Source organism: Pelodiscus sinensis, chromosome 3 (genome assembly GCF_052426305.1).
Source record: "Pelodiscus sinensis isolate ZL-2025 chromosome 3, ASM5242630v1, whole genome shotgun sequence".
Lineage (NCBI taxonomy): Eukaryota > Metazoa > Chordata > Testudines > Trionychidae > Pelodiscus > Pelodiscus sinensis.
In genome coordinates, this window is record NC_143054.1 from 110,511,243 (window position 1) to 110,537,044 (window position 25,802).

At 42.7% G+C, this 25,802-nt stretch overlaps 1 protein-coding gene across 12 annotated transcripts in view; it reads right to left on the reverse strand.

The window, feature by feature from the left end:
• SYNE1 (spectrin repeat containing nuclear envelope protein 1) overlaps nt 1–25,802 on the reverse strand; it is a 479,589-nt gene that overhangs the window by 122,200 nt on the left and 331,587 nt on the right. For 10 of the 12 annotated variants that reach the window (XM_075924462.2, XM_075924461.2, XM_075924460.2 and 7 more), the window contains 4 exons: nt 15,127–15,294; nt 13,095–13,256; nt 9,301–9,495; nt 3,951–4,124 (listed from right to left, as the gene is read on the reverse strand). In XM_075924462.2, the coding sequence (XP_075780577.2) occupies nt 3,951–4,124; nt 9,301–9,495; nt 13,095–13,256; nt 15,127–15,294 (699 nt within the window). The remainder of the gene's footprint in view (nt 1–3,950; nt 4,125–9,300; nt 9,496–13,094; nt 13,257–15,126; nt 15,295–25,802) is intronic. The other 2 variants (XM_075924463.2, XM_075924457.2) reach the window with 1 other exon arrangement.

Sequence of the window (25,802 nt, forward strand, 5' to 3'; positions counted from 1 at the left end):
GTGCATATATGATGGGCAAAAGTTCAACAATCAAAATATTTGTTACATTGTTTACTAAAAGGATTGTACTGGGAGTTTTGAAACAAACAATTTGAAGTACTATTACTTGTATAGCAATACTAATTTTTTTACACAAGATTAACTATTTTCTTTTCACTCATCCCTTTCCCAGTTTACAAATGCTAATGATACCATCATTTTATTTTAACTTCAAAGTGTTGGTCTATAGATAGTAACAAACTTTCCAAGAATAAACAGAGAAAGATTATGGCAGGGTTGGGTAGTCTTGGAAATTCAACTATTGAAGAGGTCTCAAAGATTGGAAAAATTATTTGACTCTTGTCTCTATTGTATCAATTCTATAGCAGTGTAACACCACTAACTTCAGCAGAGTTGTACTTGAGTTACCCATGGGTACCAGAGCTCTGAATCAGGACCTAAGCAATTAGATCATAAATACAAATCAGCACAGAAATCAGGAATCAAACCAAGACACATATCAGCACCCCAGTATTTCTAGTACTCTAGGATTACCGTAGAAGAAGGTGTGGGGCACACCAGCCTTTTAAAATATTATTTGAAAAAAAGTTTGCTTCCCCAGTTATGCACAACAGAAATTATTACCCTGAACATCTGTGGAGAGAGGGGCTACCCAGAAAACTCTCTCCACGTTACAGGACTTGGGTGGTTCTTAAACTATGTAAAGGTTTATTAAATCTGATCACCACGCCTGGCCGTGTGAGTTTTAATCTAGGGCAGAAATCTGAAGTGAAAAAAAGCAGGTATGATGCTCCAATATACCTCTATCAAACTGGGATTTTAATCTGAATGCAGTAGAATATACAGAAGCATCATGACCAGCATGTGGGCAGTCTGATCTAGTGGTCCGAGAAGGAGCTGGGAGCCAGACAGGATAAGATAACAAGAGGTCAGAGTCTGAGACACTGAGGTGCCAGGAGGGAAGCAGGTCATGTGCCAGAAAATTAGGAACAGTCACAGCAAGAAAAGGGGAATGCCAGTTATGCAAACAACTTCCTGAGTTCGGTTTAAGTTCAAGAAGGGAACCAATCAGGACCAATCAGGACCTTTCCCCCAGAGCTCCACCATTCAGGGTCCAGCACTGTAATTCTCAATTAGAGTTCAGTTCCTAGTTTGGTAAACTGCTAGCAGATCACTGATTGGCAGACTGGAACTCATTGGTGCTTAGGTCTGGAAGGGGCTTGCCTATCTGGATGTCCGAGCCCTGCTCCCTGTCCTCCCCATGCATTTTCAGAGCTTGGGTTCCCTGGACATTTATGGTGATATGACCCATCCTTCTCCCAAACACGAGGCAGGTTATGGAGGAGCTTGGTTTTCTGCGAGGGTCAAGCCCCTCACTCTACCTTCTTACCTGAGCTGGGACCTGCTGGAGTCTGTGTGAGTCTTGCTCCCTGCCACACTAGGTCTGTGCCAGGATCTGGGGCACCTACCCATCTAAGGCTGTGTCCAGACTCCATGCCTCCGTCGACGGAGGCATGTAGATTAGCCAGCTCGGAAGAGGGAAATGAAGCCGCGATTAAAATAATTGCGGCTTCATTTAAATTTAAATGGCTGCCCCGATCTGCCGATCAGCTGTTTGTCGGCAGATCGGGAGAGTCTGGACGCGATGCCCCGACAAAGAAGCCTTTCTTCATCGACACAGGTAAGCCTCGTGAAACCAGGTTTACCTGTGTCGATGAAGAAAGGCTTCTTTGTCGGGGCATCGCGTCCAGACTCTCCCGATCTGCCGACAAACAGCTGATCGGCAGATCGGGGCAGCTATTTAAATTTAAATGAAGCCGCGATTATTTTAATCGCGGCTTCATTTCCCTCTTCCGAGCTGGCTAATCTACATGCCTCCGTCGACGGAGGCATGGAGTCTGGACACAGCCTAAGGGAGGGCTGACCTCCCAACTTACCCCACTACATAAGCCAGGTTCTTGCCTTTCTGCAGGTGTCTGAGCCCCTTCTCCTCCCCTACTGCTTGTGGGAGATAGGTGTTGTGTCCTTCTAAGGGGGTATGAGCCCATCTCTCTACTCTCCCCAACCTTGTGAGCCAGGGTTTGGGAAAGCCCTCTGAGTTAGAGCAGGCATACTTGGAGCCTGCCTCGAGAACACACTGCTGAGTTTGGGGTGATGCACTCAGACTGAGTATGCCTGACACATATCATATCAGAAACTTCTCAGCATGGTAGCGGTGAGATGGGAACATCCACTAATCAGAGTGGAGCAATTCATAAACCTCAAAGCTCCTGTTTCAGGATCTATTAATCTCCATTTCTCTTTCACTTGAAAACATACCACTGAGATGAATGGGCCATGTTATACCTCTCTGAGCCTGCTATATCGCTCAAGAGACCCTAAATGGCCACTACCTTCTAACAACACACTCGGTTTAAAAACTAGGTAATTAAACAAAAACTTCATTAATGGAAAGTTAAGGTTACAGAGATAGCTCATGTCCTTCCAAAACATTACATTCAGCAAAACTTATACTTTTGAAGACCAGGAAATACTAAGATAAGGTAAGTGGCTACCCAACCTCAATTCTGCACTTTTTGAGCAATGCTGTAACACGTACACTTTCACTCTGCCTTTTCAGGCTCTACCTGTGCATAGGACAAATACAAATATTGACCCTACTTGTCCAATACAGTACCACCCTTGTAAAATTTAACAATTCCTATCCTTATATAGCTTCTTCACACTTGCACACAGGATACATCTTAAACCTGTACTTTCCCCCTCCCATCCAGAGGCAGCTCTCACATCCTACTTCACTATATGGCAGAAAGACCCTAATGCCCTGCCACTGTCACTATCTCCACAATTTCATACTGCAGTGATACAGACTGGAATTTTGAGGTACACAAACACCTCTTTCCTTTGATGTCACATACGGAGGGACTCAGACCTCCTCATGTCACAACTCTTCCAAGATGCTCCAACTTATTCTTCTGCCCTTCAAAACAACTATAACTAACTAAATGAATGCAGCTGGAATATATGCTGACAGTTCCCACGGGCTATTGCCAGCTGCCAGGGGAATATAATTAAGGGCTACTCTAACTCAGTAGTTCCTGGTTTTCAGAAGTCTGAGTTTTGCTGAACTTGATGTTTTGGAAAGGCACGAGTTACCACTGAGCAACCCAGTAAGCAGAATTCAACAGTTTGTTAATATAATGTTTAAATATTCATGGAGGTTAGGTCCATAAAAGGCTATTTGACAGGGCATAGAAATGGTGTCCCTGGCCTCTGTCTGTCAGAGGCTGGAGAAGGATGGCAGGAGACAAATCGCTTGATCATTGTCTTCGATCCACCCTCTCTGGGGCACCTGGTGCTGGCCACTGTCGGCAGACAGGCTACTGGGCTAGATGGACCTCTGGTCTGACACAGTACGGCCATTCTTATGTTCTTATGTTATGTTCTTATGCCTTTTAAAACATGTGTTGAGTATGCTTGATCATTCTTTATGTAGGTTTTGGAGAGGAAGGGCTTCTTACACACCTACTCAGCCCCACTGACCATCATTTACCCTTTTGTACACTCCAGTTAGAAAGGAACAAGGGGAAGTGTCTCAGGTATCCCTGGAGGTTTTGCTGGATTACCTTTGTTACCCTTAGTCTCTTGGTGGAGCAACCTTCTTCCTATTCACCACCCCTTTGCTATGGTAAGTTTGCCCTTGGAAGCTCCTCCTATTGCAGGCTCAACAAGCTATGCAGGAGTGCCCTGTTAGTGCAGCACTGGGCTGGAGCTTGTTAGCCTCCTCCTGGCTAATGTGAGGGTGTGTCCATTCACATGGTAACAAAGGATAGGCCTGATTCTGCTTTTCTAATTCCATAGTGATGTCACTTAAGCCACCGGAACTATTCAAGGAGTGAGGTTTTATTCAGTGTATCCATTGAAAAACTGAGCCATGATTACTAGTTTACCTGACAGTCAACCAGCTGAGCCTCCATATCCATGGGTTCCTCAGAAGTAACCAAAGTGGTGTCCAAAGTGGCTTTGGTATTGAGCAGCCAGTGGTCAAGCTCATCAGCTTCACAACGATATCTCTGCAGGGCTTGCTCTTGGCGCTGTTCTTCTAACTGCTCATTGAGTTTTTCCTAGGGGCACAATATGGACTGTTATTTGAGGTTCCTTCTTTAGAAATATAAAGCAGAGGAGAGATACCTTAATATGGCAATACAGTAGGATGTGAGGGTATATCTACACTTGCATCCTAGTTCAAACTAGGGATGCAAATATAGGCATTCGAAATAGTCAATGAAGAGGAGATTTAAATATCCCATGCTTCATTACCATGATCTCGCCAGTGCGTTACTCCGCTCCACAGCTGTTTTGAAAGTGAAAGTGCATGCCGGGACGTGCTAGTTCGAACCAAACCTCTTGGTTTGAACTAACATTACTCCTAATATTCTAACCCTAACCCTAACCCTCATTTTTTAAGGAGTAACGTTAGTTCGAACCAAGGACTTTGGTTCGAACTAACGCATCCCGGCGTGCACTTTCACTTTCGAAACAGCTGTTGATCAGAGTAACGTGCCGGCGAGATCATGCTAATGAAGCATGGGATATTTAAATCCCAACTTCATTGACTATTTCGAATGCCTACATTTGCATCCCTAGTTTGAACTAGGGTGCAAGTGTAGACATACCCTGAGAAAAGCAATTGCAGTCAGAACACAGAACCAAGTTTGAATAATTTATATATGTAAAATGTAATTTTATATTATTGTACCATAATATTCCATCATCAATACTGTCTCTTCTAATACTACTGAAACATTGTTTCTGTCTCTCTCCCACACACAATTTCAGTATACCATCTTCTCCAGCAACCAATGTATGCCCATTCTTGTATAGCAACTCTCCCTAGAGATATGATCCAAAGCCCACTGAAGTTAATGGGAATCATTCGGCTATGGATCGACTCCTGTAGGGTTTGGGTAAATGTTAGACAAAGCAGATGTTAAGTATAAAGGTACTTTCCTAGGTTCATTTTATCTGATAGATGATTAATATGCAGCAGGATATTTCAAAGAATTCTCCAGCTGGTTAAGTATCTCAGCCAGAGAATACTAACTTAACACTTCAAGTTCTGGTTTATTTGTTAGATACTTTCAAAATGACCTTAGCAAGTTAGAGAAATGGTCAGAGGTAAACAGGATGAGGTTTAATAAAGAGAAATGCAAAGTGCTCCACTTAGGAAGGAACAATCAGTTCCATACATACAAGATGGGAAGCGACTGTCTAGGAAGGAGCATGGCGGAAAGGGATCTAGGGGTCATAGTGGACCACAAGTTGAATATGAGTCAACAGTGTGATGCTGTTGCAAAAAAAGCAAATATGATTCTAGGTTGTATCAACAGGTGTGTTGTAAGCAAAACTCGTGAAGTCATTCTGCCGCTCTACTCTGCGCTAGTTAGGCCTCAGCTGGAGTACTGGGTCCAGTTCTGGGCGCCACATTTCAAGAAAGATGTGGAGAAATTGGAAAGGGTACAGAGAAGAGCGACAAGAATGATTAAAGGTCTAGAGAACATGACCTATGAAGCCAGGCTGGGCTTGTTTAGTTTGGAAAAAAGAAGATTAAGGGGGGACATGAAAGCGGTTTTCAAATATCTAAAAGGGTGTCACAAGGAGGAAGGAGAAAATTTGTTCCTCTTGGTTTCTGAGGACAGGACAAGGAGTAATGGGCTTAAAGTGCAGCAGGGGAGGTTTAGATTGGACATTAGGAAAAAATTCCTAACTGTCAGGGTGGTCAAATATTGGAATAAATTGCCAAGGGAGGTGGTGGAATCTCCCTCTCTGGAGATATTTAAGAACAGGTTAGATAGACATCTGTCAGGGATGGTGTAGATGGAGCTTGGTCCTGCCTCGAGGGCGGGGGGCTGGACTCAATGACCTTTTGAGGTCCCTTCCAGTCCTATTATTCTATGATTCTATGATTCTGTGTGTAGAGTAACATGGATATCCCACACTCATGACAGTACAATCTATATATCACACTGCTCTATAAAGATTTCTCTACTTATATTTTCTCAGTGACATAGGCAGAGCTTGCTTTCTGCACAAGAAAAAGCAGCAAAAGGTACGAGCAATAATACCCTACATTGACTAAGCCTGTGGAATATTATATGTTAACATACTGATGTTCCTCAGTAGGTACAAACAGGACTGAAAATAATGATTGGATTAATACTGGGAGATAAATTAGCTCTGATTCTGTATAAAATCAATAGGTTACTCTGATATTACAGAGCAGTACTTGGCCTGGCATTTATGTAAAAGCAGTCATAAGTACTCTCCTCTTTTTTAATTTGTTATCATCTCCCCTAATGACAATCAAGCAAACCTACAGCCCCAGTGCTACAGAATACAAGCTATATAGAGTGAGGTTCTCACATTTGTTCTAGGCCCTTTTTGTCACATAAAAGACCTAAGGGCCCTGTTTCTGGATGAGAATTGTCTCAGAGTACAGGCACTGTGGACACTGTCCAAAGACTGCCTACTAAGGATGCCTTTGCAAGTCTTGGGGGCACAGTACATGTGCCATACAGCATCCAGCCCAATTACCTGTAGGGCAGCCATAATTTAAAAAGGGTCTCTGCAGGTGTGTGGCCTCTAAGGTGGGGCTAGGGTTGAGATGCTCAGGGCTGGGACAGAGGGTTGGGATGCAAGGGCCTTGACTGGGGGCACAGGCATGAGGGACTTGAGGTGCAGGAGGGGATACAGTCTTTGGGCTGGAGGTTGGCCTGTAGGAGGGGGTACTGGCTCTGGGCTGGAGTGTGTGGGCTTTGGGATGGGGTCAGATATGAGGAAGTGGGAGTGCAGTAGAGTGCTCAGGGCTGGGGAGGGCTCCAGGTGTGGGAGGAGGATGGGGTTCAGGCTTACCTGGGCAGCTCCTTGCTAGGAATGGCAAGAAGGGACCCCTTTCTCCAGGAGTGGCAGCTCGATGCTGGGGCTGGCAGGAAGGAGCCCCCCTTCACCAGCCGCAGAAGTCCCTGTTGCTTGAGGAGAGAGATCTCTCCCTGATGCAGCACTGATCCCTTATGCAGGACTTAATAGCTCCTGTGTAAGGCTTAATGGGAAGCTGTGCAGCCACACAGAAGAGGGGGAACTTAGGGCCCTGGGCTAAATTATGCCTGGAGTTCCAGAGCAGACTAGCATTGGGAAGCCACTAGCCTCCTCTCTCCTTCCCCTTGCCTGTGATTTCTGTGCTCTGTCTCTTAGGATAGGCCTATGCTGCAATTTGAGGTGTGACTACAGCATGGGTAGACATACCCAAGGTAGCATGGCTAAGAATAGCAGCAAAGATGCAGCAAGAAGGGCTAGCAACATGCATATCTAGACTTACTTGCACAGCCCAAGCTGAAACCCTTGCCGCTGCATCGATACTGCTACTTTAAAGCTATGCTGGCTCAGGCAAATCTTGTTGTGAGTATTTCTTTCATGAGTGTGCTGCAATCACAACTTTGACGGTGGTGTAGACATATCCAATGACACAGCACAACAGAAAACAGAACCTAACTTTCAGTATTTAATGTAGTCTTATGTGCAAGACTGCAGCCAGATTCGTAATGGGGTTGCATTCTCTCACCTGCAAAACTAAAACATTTCTGCATGCATGCAATGAGTGAAAAATTAAAAATGCTTTCAAGGTCTTAAATAATTGTAAAGTAATTATGTTAAAATCAGAAGTCTTAAAAATGGAAGGGCCCATCCTCTAGTCAACTGAAAAAAGCATGTACATAATTTATTGTAAGTCTGAACATAAACAGAGCAGCACATGAATGCTATCTCTTCAAACTGTTTTGTTTCTCAGTTTTCACTCTATCCCTTAATGTCCAGCTTGGTTAGCTGGACTCCTGTGTAAGTGTCTGTTATTATTTTCCTTTGCCCTTAAAGCATTGCAGTATCACTTTAGAGAATACTATTTCAGCATGTGCAGCATTTACTTCTCCTAAGGTTAGCATTTAGGAAAACTGCAAAATACTGAAGTAATGTTCTAAAGCTGATTAAAAATGTGTATGTTTCACCACTGAATAGGATGTTCTGATGCTCTTTCTGGTTACATATTCCTTGAGATTACAGAATGAATTGCTAAAAATATTAAACAAAGTTTATAGAGTGTTTGCTTGGTGGAAGGGAAAGCAAAACTGGGGTTGGTCCAATATTCATTTAACAGGCAATATTTAACAACTGGCTAATAATTCCTTCAGTGCAGTTCGATTCTGAACAATAACTAAGAATGTCATCTTATTACACAACAGTTCTGCTTCCTGCTGGTATTCAAAAATTATACCTACCTATATAATGATTAAAATTAGTTTACTGCTTCCAATTACACAGTGAAATTTTGATCCACCAGTTAGTATATACAACTCATTTGACGTTTCCATGAGGAAAACAGGGTTGGGTATGTGTAGCTAAGAACAAGGCTTTTAAAACCTAAATAATTTTTATTACTGGTGGTGAAATGTGAACTGGAAACAATATTATTTGCAACTGACATTCTCCAGAGTGCTGTTTCAGGGCTGCCAGCTCTGAACTCGAAGTCACTGAGAAACAATACATTTGTAACCTTACACTGTAATTTTTAGAGTAGTTTTTCATAACAAAGAATGAGGAGTCAAAAGGGAGGATATTTGTGGAAATTCTTCAGTGAATAGGAAGTTTTTCTAAAAATGGGAGAAGAGAGATTTTCTGGTTAATTCACTAAGGAGACAGAAGGGAGAGAAGGAATCAGTGCTTTGATTAGTAAGTACAAGAGGAGGACTGCCTGAGATTAGAAGGATGTCTATGTATTGCAAGGATAATGGAGGGAAACAGAAATACCTAGGACTGTGATGATGAGGATAGGAACTAGACTGGCCCTTTGGTTGATGGGATGAGTGGGTCAAGTTTCACAATGTGAAAGTATGAAAGAGACTTAATGAGATTGAAGCTGAACTGAAAATTTGGGGAGAATTACCTAAAACAGAAAGGAGGGAGGAACAAAGGATAAATTAGGATAGAAGCTGGGCAGTCAGAGGGGAAGGTGGATACTAAAACCAAATATCAATATGACATAAACCCTAGAGAATAGTAGCAGAAGGTTTCTCATGTATAACTTTTTAAATGCACTGAAGTACATATTATGATATAAGCAGAGTGGAATGTTGCAACAACCAAAGTTTTTAGAAGAAAAAAATCCTTGTATATTTAAATATGCTAAAAGCAGTTTTCAGAATCAGAAATGTAAGGAAACATACAAAAATTCCTTTCAAAGTTCTCTTGTACCTCTAGCAGTTGTCGTTTTCCTGAAGCTTTCATTCTAATAGTGGCCATTCTCTCTGCTAGGACAGTTAGCGTGGACTGCAAAGCCAATTGATCTGCAGCATCTGTGTCCAGGGATTCTGAAACCAACTCCTCTGCTAATGATGTTTGAAGCTCACTGATTTCATCTTGTAACATGAGAATCTCATCCATCAAAGCCTATTCAAGATGGAAGCAGAGACACAAATTGGCTCATTTCTTATTGAGAAAAAATGTGAAGCAACATATACTAGCATAAGAAACTAAAATACAAGTCATTCAAGGGAGTGCAAATGTGTTAAAACAGAAATCACTGCAATGAAGTTGATCAAATTTTACTTTTCAAGATTGAGGTGCTAGAACAAGGGCAAGCACACCTTTTGGCTAGAGGACAACACCTGGGAATGAGAATTGCATAGAGAGCTGAGGTAGGGTGAGAGAATTCATGGGTTGTGGCACGGGGGGTGGTATAAGGGATGTTACTAAGGTGGGGCGGGGGACTCATGGGATGTGGTACGTGAGCTCTACAGGAATGGTCCTGGGGACTTTAAGGGACCCCAGCCAGCAGTGACACCAAGGCATCTGTACCAGGCACAACCACAGGCAAAGGCACTCTGACTGGGATGGATGCAGCCCACGAGAGGCTTGAGGTGGGGCAGTAGGAAAATGGGGGGGGATTGAGCACACTGCCATATGGGAGCTGGCTACTGTGTAGGGACAGAAACAGCATGGTGAAGTCACATTGGCATGGTGTGTAGCTCCATGTGCTGGGATATGTGCTCACCAAAGTATTGTGAAATGCAGTTTAGAGAGCAAAGGGCAGGTGGAGTGGCAAGCCCCCAACCATGGAGGAAGCTTGAATGCCAGATAAAAAGGTCTGATGGGCCAGATGCAGCCCGCGGGCTGTGGTTTTTCAATGCTGGGCTAGAAAGACTGATGCTTTAATTTCTGTGCTTATTCAGAGATCATCTGTTAATTAAACATGGATTTCAAGTATATAATTATTAGTACAGACAGTCCCCGGGTTACGTACAAGATAGGGACTGTAGGTTTGTTCTTAAGTTGAATCTGTATGTAAGTCGGAACTGGCGTTCAGATTCAGCCGCTGCTGAAAATGACCGCCAGTTCTGACTTACATACAGAATCAACTTAAGAACCCCAAGCGTCCCCAAGTCAGCTGCTGCTGAAACTGATCAGCAGCTGATTCCAGGAAGCCCGGGGCAGAGCAACTCTGCCTCGGGCTTCCTGTAGTCAGCGCTGGTCAGTTTCAGCAGAAGCTGACTTGGGGACGCCTGGGGCAGAGCAGCTGGGGTGCTGCTGGGTTGCTCCAGTAGCGCCGCTCCTCGGTGCTACTGGACCAACCCAGCAGCACCCCATCTGCTCTGCCCCAGGCGTCCTGATTCAGCCGCTGCTGAAACTGACCAGCAGCGGCTGAATCAGGACCTGGGGCAGAGCAGCTGGGGTGCTGCCGGGTTGGTCCAGTAGTGCCCAGAGCGGCGCTGCAGGACCAATCGGCAGCGCCCCAGCTGCTCTGCCCCAGGGTCCAAAACAAAAGCCTGGTCTGCTGGGGGGGGGGGGGCGGAAGCACAGTAGCTGCGCCCCTCCCCCCAGCAGACCAGGGACACGGGGAGCAGAGCCGCAGCGGCAGCGGGGTGCCGCGCCTCTGAGGCTTTGCTCTGGCAAAGACTCAGAGGCGCGGGATCCCGCCGTGGCTGCGGCTTCAGTCCCGGTGCCTGTGGTCTGCTGGGGACGGTCCCCAGCAGACCACAGGCACCGGGACTGAAGCCGCAGCCACGGCGGGTTCCCGCGCTTCTGAGGCTTTGCTCTGGCAAAGCCTCAGAAGCGCGGGAACCCGCCCGGTGCCCCTGGTCTGCTGGAGACGGTCTCCAGCAGACCAGGGGCACCGGAGCAGCTTACGTACGGGGCTTTCTCGCCCCGGAGCTCACAGGTAGCAATCCGCCACCTCGACCTTCGGGGCGAGAAAGCCCCGTTCGTAAGTGCGGATCCGACATAAGTCGGATCCGCGTAAGTCGGGGACTGCCTGTAATCTGTAGGAAGCGAGTTTAGGTTCCTCAGCAAACATTTTAGGTTGTGCAAGACAGTGACAATGCTATTTGAAATATGGCTGTGACATGGGTACAATTAGAAAATTCAATTCACCTACAATTATGGTGGAACTGAGGAGCGCGGCTTCCGAGGTGTACTGGTAGTTCGGAATAGGAACCTAGTCCGAACTACCTGGTTCGAGCCCCGTGTAGCCGTGCTACACGGGGTTTGAACAAGCGGGGATTTAAAAATGGCAGCTCCCCGCTTATGCAAATGAAGCCCGGGAAATTCAAATCCCGGGCTTCATTTGCAAGTGCGGTATGCCTACATTACCCTCCTAGTTCGAACTAGGAGGGTAGTGTAGACATACCCTCAGCTACACTGACTGCTAAGCAGGTAGGTTACCAACTTCTGAAATAGTATTTTGCTGAGTCTAGTTTTAATTTTCTGACATGGCAGAGCACTCAATGTACAATCTGTATACTGTTAACTAGCAGGTCATTCTGGGAGGGTTTTCCATTACAGAGGATGGCCAGAAAACCGATGCAGCTAAGAATAATGTCTGGGGATAGATTTTTTGCACCCTGGCTTCCCTTTTTGCATCCACATGTAATGTATAATTTTGTTCCCACCATTGTTTGGGGGTGCAAATTATGCAACTTAGATATCTAGCAATTTGATGAACAGTCCCAGTCAGAGGCATATTTAGATAGCAAACTACACATGGGATTGTGGATTGTGTGTGGGCAGAAAATTAGGCCCATGATTTTTTCCCTTTGGATAAATAGTTTTAAACTGCTAAATTGGATCCCTTTTAAAATATAATGAACAGATGGGTGAGACACTGCATCTTCCTCCTGACCGCATGAAGAGGTGGGAGAAGTGCTTCCTCTCTGGCATCTTTTCCTCCCATCCTATGGCCTTTGCTCACTTGTGAGTGCACATATCTTCAGATGACACAGGCCACCCAAATTTCTAGGCATGAACATTTTCCAGATTTTAATTTGAAGCTTTAAGTTGCTAAGTACAAACTTTGATAAAATGAGTCAAAAATGAAAATACTGGTATAGCCATTGCTCTCACAATAGTAGGTACCTGAATAGTAAGGTTGTATGCTAAGGGACCTCTACATGTTGATTATAACTCTAGTATTTTGCTTTCCCTGTGCTCTTCTCACTGGTGTTAAGGTTAGAAACATGCACAGAAGAAGATCTGTTGTGTGGATGTCAGAATCAAATGATGCATTCAGTCTAAATATGTCAGAGTCTCATTTCCTAAGATAACTCTCAACTGTGCTTATAACCAGTCAAAGATCACAAGGAAACTCATTAAAATGCAACAAAACTAATTCCAGTCTTCTCTTAGATGCCAAATTTAAACATGGTGAATGGCCAAATGCTGTGCTGACTGATATGCTGTGCAACTCCAGTGAATTCAGAGACATTACAGGGGGTGTTAATTAGCACAGAATTTGGGACCATATGCTTTGTTGGTCTTACCCCCTCTCTATTTTTGAGTCACTTTGTAAATCCTGTTCCATCTACATAACAATGGGGAGCTTAAGAGGGGGAGTAGTCTGCAGTGAGCTCTTTCCTAAAGAAATAATTTACATTTTAAACAAATTCTCAATCACTTTGCATCTTTTTGTGAAGCATTCTGTAAATAACAACACAGCCATCTAATTAATCAAAAGCTGTTGCTAGTTAGGTTTTTTTATTATGATTTTTTTTTACCTGATGTGTAGCCATCTGGCTCTCTGGGCTCTTGCCAGGTTCCAAACTTTCATTCAGCTTCACTTCAATGGTCTCCATTTTTGTGGATATAGACTGGAGTGAGTCTTGGTATTTTTGCTGGCGTTCAAGAGCTTCATAGAGGGTGCGCTGCTTTTCACTAATCTAAAGAAAGAAAGAAAACTGTAAGCAGATATTCTGTCTCCTGAAATAAGTTTTTGCTCATTCCTCTCTTCTCCCTCCTAGATCCATGGTTTAAATAGGACTGTAAGCCAGGAGCTTAGTCTGCAATAGCAGTTTTTAAGAATATAAATTATATAGCAAAACAGTCATACTAAGGATGTTTAGTCACTTTTGGCCAAATTCTAGCTTCTATGCCTAACTCCCCTTATTTTAATAAAAAGGTGAAAAGTAAGCACATTCCTCCTGCCACATTCTGGGCTGCATGTACACAAACATGCCATATGCATAAATTGTTTTAGGCATGGCTCCACATCCCACATAATAGCTACCCTGTCACTAGCAAGAATTAGAATTAATACCATGTAAGTGAACCTCCAGGGAACAGGGTATAGGACGGGCTATTTTTTTTGTACATTACTGGATAACTGGGTTTCATTGATGTACATAAATGTGTCAGGTTGATTCACTGATTCTCAGGCTATGCCTACATTGAAATCAGAGGTGTGACTGCAATTTGGTAGGCAAACTTGCACTAGCTTTAATCCAGCTGGCATAGCTAAACATAGCAGTGAAGATATGGCAGCGTTGGCTTTTGTATAGTCTATACAAGTCTGCCAAGTATGTACCTGAGTTCCACACATGTGCCAGGATCCATGGCACTGTGTACTCAGTGCTATATTTAAGCTGCACTAGCTCGATCAAAGCTAGCCTGAATATGCCTAAATGAGCTGCCATCATACCTCTGAATGCAATGCAGACATATCCTCAGACATAGGATCCTGGGATTTTCTCTGGCATCCCATACAGGGTGTGTGGCTTTTTGTGAAGGGGTTGTTTCATTTCACAGTTGGAATCAAGTACTCGTGCATTTAAAACAGACTAAAAAACATTTTTGCTCAGCATCCTTAGGATGTCACTTTGGATAGTACATGCCCATCTTTACTCAATCCTCCTATGGAACCATAAACTTTTAGTCACAGAATTACCAAAGGAGAATGTGGGCATTAAAGATAATCAGTGGTTTCTTGAGGGAGCTATCATCATTTATGACTTATATTTTTAGCTTACAAATAGCCTTATTTTGCAACAGAATTTCAAAAAGTAGGGAAAGTAATTAGGGGAAATGGCAGAATATAGACCAATTGTGAGCAATGTGCACATACACCCCCTGCCCCTCCACACCAAATACATTTTGCTCCCAAAAGCGCAAGTAGGCTGGAAAAATTCCAGAATGTCCAGCAATTTTCTTTTTAAATATTGAACATGGCTTTGGAAGGGTTGTTAATTGAACCAGAGTCTCTACAAATCTCTCCTCAAAACTTGCCTTTGCCATGATTCCTATGAAGCACTTGAAAACAGGCTGACAGCTAATAAACTGTGACCACTGCCTATCAGACCAAGAATAATCATCTCATTTTTATCATATGCTCCCTGGCTGTTTGCTGTGCTCACCCATTGTTTTTCAGACTTAGAGTGTCTGTTCTTTGGGGTAGGTGCTGTCTTTGCATTACATGATTGTGCATTGCTTAGCAGACACTCAGCTGCAGGGTTCCCTTCAAGGTTTAGCCTCTGTTGTTCAGAAATCTATTTCCACACCACTAGTGAATCAGAAGTACCTGTACAAAACCTGCACTTGTGATTTCTCTTATTCCATCACTTCGTTCACTCTGGCCATAGCCTGCCTTCTTCATATACAAGCAGTGTGGTTTAATACCAGTGGAATTTGTGGGAAGTGGTGAGGAACATTAACATAGAGCTGCACCCTCCAAAATAAGTAAGTTGTTTGTATTTTATTCCTATTAAACCAACATGCCACAGATCAGTTTTGATACCTCTATGTTAAAGGACTTACCACATTCTTCAGTGTTTCCCAAGAACGTTGCAAATCATCCAGTTTTGCACTGGCAGCTGACTCTAAGCCTGGCTCGTAGAACTCCTGAGTGGATGAGGTGCTGGGCTGAATCTTGGCAGCTTCTGTCTGCAACTGTTCAGCAGATAAGGCTTGGTAATAAGCAATGTCCTACGAGCATGAAGCACAACATTGCACTTTCAAAACAAAAGATATCACCTCACAGTAATGATATTCCTTTAGTGGTTACTCCAGGGCACAACTCAATGGACATCTAAGACTGTGATTTGTCAGAATTAAGCAAACAAACAAAAAATAAACAAACAAACATACAGACATTAAAATGTGGAAGACAGTGGTATAAGTAAAACTACTGAAATATGATTGAGAGTCCCACCATGGTGGAAAAGGGAAAACTTGGGAGTGAAAGTGATGAGTCTATGTCTTATTATGTTTGACATAAAGACCAGGAAGGCCACTCAAGTCTGAAGAGAGTGGGAAAGCTTGGGGCTGAAGGGCCCAAGTAGGGTGATGGCAGACAAATCTGTGAGGGTACGTCTATACAGCAGGGCTAAGTTGAATTAAGCTACATAACTTCAGCTACATCAATTGTGTAGCTGAAGTCAAAATAGCTTAATTCAGCTTTTGGCGCTGACCACACTGCAGGAAGTTAGAAAAAGAACACTCTTCCTTCAACTTCCCTTGCTCCTCATGGAATAAGGGTTACCATGAGTCAAAGTAAAAAGTCCTCCAGTTTGACTTTATTTCTAAATAAAGGCTTGTAGTGTACACGCACATTATGTTATTTTGGAATAACATCATTATTCTGAAATAATGCTGCTGTGTAGACATAGCTCGATTGAATGAGATCACTCAAGAATAAGGGATAGAGATTGCAAAGAACATAGCCCCAAGGAACTATGACAGAAAGAGGGAGGTTGAGGAGAACTGATGAAGGGAGACTCTGAAGGAGTGAAAAGAGAGAGAGGAAAAGAATCAAACACAGAGATATGACAATTCAGGGAAGAGAGAGGTTTGAGGTCACTCATATGGTCATTTGTGTCCAATCATAGAGAATTAGGTACAAAAATTGCTTGCTCTTTCATAGGAGAAAAGAGTCAAATATTGTATATAGCTATGGAGAAAATATACAGTATTTACACTTAAGGGCTGGAAAGTGGCCATGGTGGGGAAAGGCTATTTGAAACAGATACAATTTACTAAACTTTAAGTTAGAGAGTCTGGAACTACTACCAGATACTGTCAAATTAGATCCAGATGCGGTGTTGTATAAAAAAAAGAACCTAATAATAAATAATAATAATATTAATAAATGTTCTCATGAGTTTTAAAACAATTTCAGTGAGTCCCTGCTGCAGTGGTTGTAATTCAGGCTCTCCCCATCATGTGAGCATGTCTATTCCTTAACTTTGGGAAGCTGGGGCCCTGCCTGGAAAAATAAAACCAATCACAACTCCCCTGAAGCCATGCTATGCATTGTTAAATGTCAACCCACTTTAATTGTAACATTTATCACACCTTCCCCCAGCTAGTCCTTTGTGCTTTAAAGGGTATGAAGGACACTTTGTGAAATATGGTACTAAAGCATGCAGAGCAGATACCATAATTGGCTGTGAACAATGCTGAAAATGACAGATCAGTGTCTGAGCTAAGAGGTACAAAAATAAACAATGAGCAGAAATGGTGGAAATAAAACTGCTTTTAAAATACCTTTCAGTTTTAGTAACCTAAGGTGTCTCTAATAACATGGGTAAAGAATTCTTTTGAACTAGAAGGGATCACAACTGTCTTCTCTAATCAGCCGAAAATCCCATTCAATTTAATTGGCATTTTGACCGTCTTTAGAACAGGGATACAGGACAGGGTCCATGACTTCACCAAACATCTTTCATAGAACAGGGACTGCTTTTGATCTCAAGTATTATACCATAGTTCAGAAGCGGTATTACCCTGATTACGTTACTGGTACCAACTTCAGCAGAGTTAGTCCTGATTTACATCTATATAACCTAAGCCTGGATACAGGTGCATTATTTCACACGTCTTTTTCTAATGGTTAGCTCCAGTCCTTCAAAGAGCTCCACATTGATAGACTCCTGCATCTCTGTGGAATCCCACCTGAATTCAATGGGACTGCACTCAGGCACAAAGATCTGCCCCTGCAGAGCTCCTTGAGGGGTGAAACAAAGCAACAGCTTAATAAATATGCTTAAAAATCATTTAAAAAACAAATATGGGGCCATGCTGTACCCTCTATTAGCAAGCATTTAGGGAATTCAGTGGGGAATTCTGGTTAAATATGGACAGAACATAACCATGGTATTACATATTTTCAAAATATAAACAGTTCAGTTGTTTCGTTTAGTAAACAACAGCCTTTTTACAACTTTCTAACATAAACTTGGCATGTGTTAGTAATAGTTCCAATGATGCAACTGAATGTAATGGTTATCAGTCCACGTGCTGTATAAATCTGGAAGTGCTCCTAGCTACTCCATGACTTTCTGAACAACAGTCTTTTGTTTTAGTATGATTCTGCAGTCCTCTACGGCACTGTGCAAGTCTGTAAGGACTAGGCCATTAGATCAAATATGGGGGGGGAGGGGAAGGTCAGGAATTTCCTCAGATGTATTCATCATTCAAATATATTAGACATTTTCTTCCAAAAACGTTTTGTGGTATTACTTATTCATGAAGAAATGTTCTGCTAGAATATTATACTCAATATGCCACATTTACTCAGTGTTGCTCAGTTGTTACAGGCCATGTTACTCCTGAGGGAATTCTGCCCCAGATTTAAACATTCTGTAAGGAGTATTTTAAAATTCTGCAAAATTCTTCTTATTTTAGTTGTCAAAATAACACAATTTAATTACCAAATTCAATTATTTTATAACTATTTTTTTCAAAATACCTGGCAGCAAGTACGTCTGTAACAATACAGACAACAAAAAGGATCCAGGAAATGTTTTGTTGACAAATAGTTTCCTTATTAGGCATATTAGCACATCGATATAGCTCCACAATAAGCAAGAGGAACAGAGTCTTGCATACATGCCCAGCCCAGCCCCCTGATCAAGGTGTGATCTTGATGGGTTGATCCCACTGTGGAGGGCCTTAGTGTGGGGGAAATCTAGATGTGAGGAGACAAGGTTCTGTGTGGGGAAATCTGGAGATGGGGGACTTTGTGAGGGGTCCATGTGTATGTACGAGGGATCTGGATGACCAAGAGTTCACTGGGGGGAGGAGCTTCCCCATGCAAGGAGAATGGGACTTGGTATGGAGAATCCAGGTGAAGGTGGTTGAGGCTCTAAACGCTGCGAGGATCTGGGTGCAGGGGCTTAACAGGAGGCTCAGGGTTCTGAGGTAGCGGGGTTTGGTGGGTGAGGTCTGGGAGCTGCCGGTTGGGGCTGGGGGTATGGGATTCAGGTGAAGGAGCTCAGTGGGGTTGTTCAGGGCCAAGGGGGTGGAGTAGGAACGGGTGGAGGTTTGAGTGCAGGGATCTCAGCAGGGGATGGAGCTTGGTAAGGGGTCTGGTTGTGGGGAAGTCTGGATGCATAGAGGGTGGGCAGATGCAGGGCAGCTCCCCTTGTAGTAAGTATATCCTTCCCCTGCAATTGAGAATCTATGGGGGCAGGAAGCAGAGGGCTGTGGAACTTCCTGCGTCAGTGAGAGGTTCCCCAGGGTGGCTCTGCTATGGCTCCAGAAGTGTCCTGTGTAAAGGGAAAAGAAGTCCTGGCCCTTGGCATCTGTCATGGCTCCTTCCCCACTCTGGCACAATAAATGCGTAAGTGGGGGCCCGCAAAAGTACCCCAAAACCTTATCTTTCCAGGCTTTGGTAACCCCCCCACCCAAATCTTAACAACCTGGATTTTGAGGATAAAGACTCCGCTGCCACCACCCACGTAATAATAAAGAAACCAGGGAGAGACTACTTGGGAAATCTCATCCCCTAAAGTAAAACCAGGACACAAAAATTAACCAATACCAGGTAAATAAAAGAGAAGAGAAAGAACTTTTATTATCACCACAATCTTCCTGTTGCAAGCATCATGACTTGATGGAAAAGTCACAAGGTAATACTCATGGTCGGGGAATTGGTGTCTGACTCCCTCAGTAGTTGAAGAAAAACTCCCCAGGACAAAGGCGGGAGAAACTAAACATTTCTTTGTCCTAGTTTGAAATTCCTACCTACATTCCTATCAGCCAGCTCTACCTGCGTTAGGTATATCAACACCTTAGTCCCCAGGCTGCTGGCTAACCCTCCTGAACATGACAGCAGCCCAGTCAGAATTAACAGTTGGAGCTCAGGGCATGTTAGGAGCTACAGGCTGGGGATTGCCCATCCCTGCCCCTCCCCAGCTCTGAGTATAACATTACAGCAAGAGAGGGAAAGAGAGAGCCCAGCCCTGCAGTGTTTATGTCTTGCCTGCTGATCCCAATGTCCAAACCAGATGCACACCTCCCCACCATTGCTGTGGAGGGGCACATGAGTCAATGGTTCTTCAGGGAAAGAGTAAAATTTGCTGTGAATATTAATTCTGTGCTTGTACAATGGTGCAGAATTCCTGCAGAAGTATCAGATCTGTGCCTCTGAAACATGCTAGAAAAACAGTGATTCAAATGTTTGCAAAGAGTTATAGTACAGAGAACATGAATAGCTGAGCCAAAGTCACTTCAAAATAACTGGGATTCTGAGTTTGCCACCCATGCTGGGTAATACTGTATTCTATAAGTAGTTATTGTATATCCTTTCCTATCAGGAAGTTGAGATCTGTCCAGCTAAGGTAGGCCTCCATCTCTATAACCTCACTTTTCTAAATGAATTTATCCTCAGAACACCTTCTGATGTAGAAAATATTAACCCATTTACAGATGAGGAACAAAGTTACCATGTGATTAGCTCAGAGTCACAAAGGCTGCCTGGGATGGAGCAAATACTTGAACTCAGGTTTTCTACAACTCAGGCTAGTATCCTAACCACTAGACCTTCCATTTGATCTGTATTCCCTTAACAACTGACCTATTTCTGAGAATTTTTATTGATGGGTTCCAGAACCAAGGCTTTGCTTTTAAAAATAAGGAAGATTGGTGAAGGAAAACTGAACTGAACCAGTTCCTGTCCCCTTTTCAGTAATTTTTGTGTTCACAGTGAAGCAGATGCCATTGTCAGCTCTTGCTAGGGACAGAGGCTGGAAGGAAGGAGAGAAAGATTTAAGCAGATTAATCTTGGCAATGTTTTCCTGTTAATGTATTTTTGGTGTGTTTTATATAGAATTATTTTTTCCCTTCACAGGGATGAAAGTCTAACACCACCTCTTTTTTTCTCTTATGGAAGTTCTCTAAAAGCAAGAAAAGCTCTTAAACTTAATTATGTTTGTCTCCTCTTATTTAAGGCAGAGGAAATGTTTTGGTTTCATAAGGTATCTGAAAAGGGATGTTACTGCTGTTGTCCAAATTCCATGGGGAAGAGGGAGGTACTGAAAGTTTGTTAAAGTCTTAGACAGGGAGAGAAAATATTAACTCTGGTGCTGGAATTATAAGACAAGATGTGTGTCTTATAAGATTCTGGTGCTGGAATTATAAGACAAGATTGGGTGTGATCAATACTTGACCTTTCTCAGTTCAAACACTGCCCAGATACAACCAAAAAAAATTGCACCAAAGGAAAAAAAATCTTTGGATAAAGAATAAGCTTGAGAACTTCAAGCCAAAAGGGTTTTCTGTAATTGTTTTCTCATTCATAAGTGCAGTGCCCGGTAGCATGCTGTGATATATGGTCTGTGTCTATCACAAACAAAAGACTGATTCAAGTAAGATTCTCTTTATGTTTAAAACTCACAAAATATTAGGATGCACTCCCATGAATTGTGGCGTGCCTTGAATCAAATGTTGAGCCTCCTCTCTTCCCACTTGCTTCAGTGGGAGTTGAGCATTCACAGAAATAGACCTATGAGGAACAAACTATTTGCTTAATTTCCTTATGTTTCAAAATAAATTGCATTAAGTGATTGCTATCTATTGCAGAAACATTGTACACCACAAGAACTTTTAAAATCCTTTGCAGTTCTAGAAATTATGTTTATACCCATATTTAGTATTTAGTATTCTTGGTATTGTTCTCATTGAGTCTTTTATTTCTTTAGAGCATAATGGCTGCTGTATTTAATAAGCATCTGATTTTTTTTAAATGTACAAGTTTCAATTTATCACAATGCTAGGTTTTGGGTCTTTTTTTAGTATTTATAGCATTTCTATTGTTATGCTCATGATCTGTGATATAAAGAACAGCAGAAGACAGCACAAATCTAGCGATGAACCGCAGCTGACTTAACCAGTTCAAGTGTACCCCAGTTCTTTAATATAATGAAATATATCTGTAGGTATAGTGCAAGGTGTCAATGAAAAGCTCATGACTCACTGCTTATTAACAACTTGGTGTAATTTAGGTGCAAGCAACTGCTACCAAATTATGGATATATACTGAAATTATAATTCTTAAAATGTGTTTGCCATCCAAACTGAATTTACTCCAGCCTAGGAAAAATGTGGCTTCCCCTCCTGCAAGTCACAGCCATAATATTTTAAAAGACAATGAGAATGTATTTATATGACATGTAAACAGATACATCAAGCTAACGAGCAGCGGAGGCAAACCTCACATTTTCAAGGCAGAGGAGGAGACTGAAAATCACATGTCTAATGTTCATTTAGTGGAAGTGGAGGGGGAAGGACCTAAAAATGTGCATTTTAGCTGACACCTCTGGCAGAAAGAAACAGCAGGAAACTTCCTTCAAGATAGACTCCACTCTGCCAACATTGTAGCTGGATATAGACTTTCATCTGTAGGTATTCTTCAAATGAATTCATTTCAAAAGATTCACTATACTATAAAAGAGAGTTGCCAAGAAATCCCAAGTTATCTCTCATCTAAGAAGACAGATGTATCAGCCATTTGACTTTGGAAGCTAGATCCTGATCCAGTAGTTTGATGAGCCATCTTAAAGGAAATGTGAGATGAGGATTTTACCGAGAACCAAGTCTCACTTTTTAAGTTTTAGTTATTTTAAAAAGTTTTATCTTTATTTCTTGTGTAACCATTTTGACTTTAACACTTATATTTATACTCATTTAAATATATCTCCTCTTAATTAAATACATTTGTTTTTATTTTAATCTAAACCAGTCAAGTGCTTTGTTTAAACTGAAATGCTTGGTAACTCCTGTAAAGAGTAACAAATTCTTGAATATTGATTTTTCTAGGAACAACAAACCTTAATGTTTCTCTGTTCTAGGAAGGAGCTGAACATTTCAAAACACATTTTGGGGTAAATCTGGGGCTAGTGAGAAGTGTGGAGGGATCTTATCACTTGTTAACTTACCATGGACTCCACCAACCATGGTTAAGTCCATGGTGTTGCAGGCAGAATCCAAAGCATTGGATGAGCGCTGCATAATATATAGACATAAAGTGAATGCTTTTTTTAAAAAAAAGTAGAGCAGTAAACTACATTTTATTTGATTTTTGTAGTGTATACAGTAACACAGCGAATATAGATTACGTTAGCTAAAGCATACAATTTTCAATGCAATGATTACACTGAAATAACTACTGGATATACTTAAAAAAAGCAGCCAACAGCAGCTTAATTATCATCATGCTTGTTGCTGACTGCAGATATCCCAGGCAGAAAGCCTGGACTGCACTCTAGAACTAGATATGATCTTGTTTGTATTTTCCCCAGTTATGGTTGGGCCCTTTCAAGGGTAAAAAATACCCCTTATTTAAAAAAAAGTCCATGGAGTGTAATAGAGATAAAACCAAGGAAACTTTACAAAAACTAAAGTGGCATCTATAGAAATTATTCCAAACATTTATAAGAATGAACAAAGAATTATTTCTTCTCAATGAAATATCCTATAGAACGGGGTGGCCAACCCATTATAGGCAAAGAGCCAAAATACTAGTGGACGCAGCACCAAGAGCCAAGGGGAAAAAGCTGTCGAGCAACAACAACAACAACAACAATAATAATAATTAATAATAATAAAGCCCCAGCCACCATGTTTGGTCAAGCCAAAAAAAAAAACAAAAACAAAAAAAGATGGGATGCTACCCCTTTAAATGAAAACTTTTTGGCCACATCAGGCTCCCGTCAGCTGGCGCCATCTTGCTGGCACCATTTTGCTTGGTCAGATGGCTCCCTTGCACCTGGAGAGCACAGGGACCTTTGTAGGGGCACAGGGCAGCTTCACGAGCCATGGGGGGCGCTTAGCGAGCCGCACTTTCTGGAATCTCTAGAAGTGTGCTACATACTAGGAGCTCAAATTCAGGGTGTGACCGAGAGTCTTCCAAAACTGGTCAAACTTTCGGATCACTACCCCTTCCTGTTTCTCCATGTAGGAACTAATGATACGGCCAAGAATGACCTTGAGCGAGTCACTACAGACTATGTAGTGCTGGGAAGAAGGATCAAGGAATTTGAAGTACAAGTAGCATTCTCATCCATCCTCCCTCTTGAAGGAAAAGGTCCAGGTAGGGATTGTCGAATCATAGAAGTAAATGCGTGGTTGCGCAGGTGGTGTCAGAGAGAAGACTTTGGTTTCTTCAACCCTGGGACTCTGTTCTGGGTACAAGGATTGCTCGGAAGAGATGGGATCCATCTAAACAAGAGAGGAAAGAGCATCTTCGCGGGCTGGCTTGCAAACCTAGTGAGGAGGGCTTTAAACTAGGTTCACAGCAGGACAGTGATCAAAGCCCTGAGGTAAGTGGGGAAGTCAGATATTGGGAAGAAACACAAGGAGGAAGAAGTAACAAAGGAGGATGCCTGATTTGAATGGAGAAGGTAGGGCAATCAACTAGTTATCTAAGGTGTTTGTACATGCATGCAAGAAGCCTGGGAATCAAACAGGAAGAATTAGAAGCCCTAGCCCAGTAAAAGTACTATGATTTGATTAGAATAATGGAGACTTGGTGGCATGACCCACATGACTGGAGCACTGTCATGGACGGGTATAAACTGCTCAGAAAGAACAGGCGGGAGAGAAAAGGAAGAGGAGTTGCACTGTATGTAAGAGAGCAGTATGGTTGCTCAGAACTCCAGCATATGGAGGGAGAAAAGCCTGTCAAGAGTCTATGGGTTAAGTTAGAGGTGGAAGCAACAGGGGTGATGTTGTGATTGGTGTCTGCTACAGATCACCGGATCAGGTGGATGAGGCAGACGAGGCTTTCTTCAGACATCTAAGAGAAGCTTCCAGATCACAGGCCCTGGTTCTCATGGAGGACTTTAATCACTCTGACTTCTATTGGGAGACCAATACAGCAGTACACAGATAATCCAGGTAGTTTTTGGAGAATGTTGGGGATAACTTCTTGGTAAAAGTGCTGAAGGAACTGACCAGCGGCCATGCGCAGCTTCACTTTATGCTCATGAACACAGAAGAATTAGTAAGGGAAGTAGATGTGGGTGGCAACCTGGGAAGCAGTGATCATTAGATAGCAGATTTCAGGATCCTGACCAAAGGAAGAAAGGGGAACAGCAAAATACACACCCTGGAATTTAGAAAAGCAGACTTTGACTCCCTTAGAAAACTGATGGGCAGGATCCCCTGGGATGCTAACATGAAGGGGAAAGGAGTCCAGAAGAGCTGGCAGTATTTTAAAGAAGCTATTAAAGGCACAGGAAGAAACCATCCCTATACGCAGTAAGAAAAGCAAATATAGTAGGCGACCAGATTGGCTTACTGGGGAAATCCTTGGTGAGCTTAAACACAAAAAGGAAGCTTACAAGAAATGGAAACTCGGACAGATGACTGAGGAGGAGTATAAATATATTGCTCAAGAATGCAGGGGAGTAGAAAGGTTTCTACAGGCACCTTAGCAATAAGAGGGTGATCAGGGAGGATGTGGGGCCCTTACTGGAAGAGGGAGGTAATCCAGTGACAGATGCTGTGGGAAAAGCTGAAGTACTCAATGCTTTCTTTGCCTCTCTTCACAGACAAGATCAGCTCCCAGACTATGACACTAAGCAATGCAGTATGGGAAGGAGGTGGGCAGCCCTCGGTAGAGAAAGAACAGATTAAGAACCAATTAGAAAAGCTAGACATACGCAAATCCATGGGTCCGGATTTAATGCACATGACGGTACTGAGGGAGCTGTAAAATGTCATTGCAGAGCCTTTGGCCATTATCTTTGAAAATTCATGGAGATCAGGAGAAATCCCGGACAATTGGAAAAAGGCATACGTAGTACCCATCTTTAAAAAAGGGAAGAAGGACAATCCAGGGACTATAGACCAGTCAGCCTTACCTCAGTCCCCAGAAAAATCATGCAGGGGATCCTCAAGGAATCCATTTTGAAACAGTTGGAGGAGGGGAAAGTGATCAGGAATATCAACATGGATTCATCAAGGGCAAGTCATGCCTGACCAATCTGATTAGCTTCTATGATGAGGTAACAGGCTCTGTGGATATGGGAAAGTCAGTGATATACCTTGACTTTAGCAAACCTTTTGAAATGGTCTCCAACAATATTCTTGCCAGCAAGTTAAGGAAACATGGATTGGATAAATGGACTGCAATATGGATAGACTTTTGGGCCCAACAGGTAGTGATTAACGGCTCGATGTCAGGTTGGCAGTTGGTTTCTAGCAGAGTG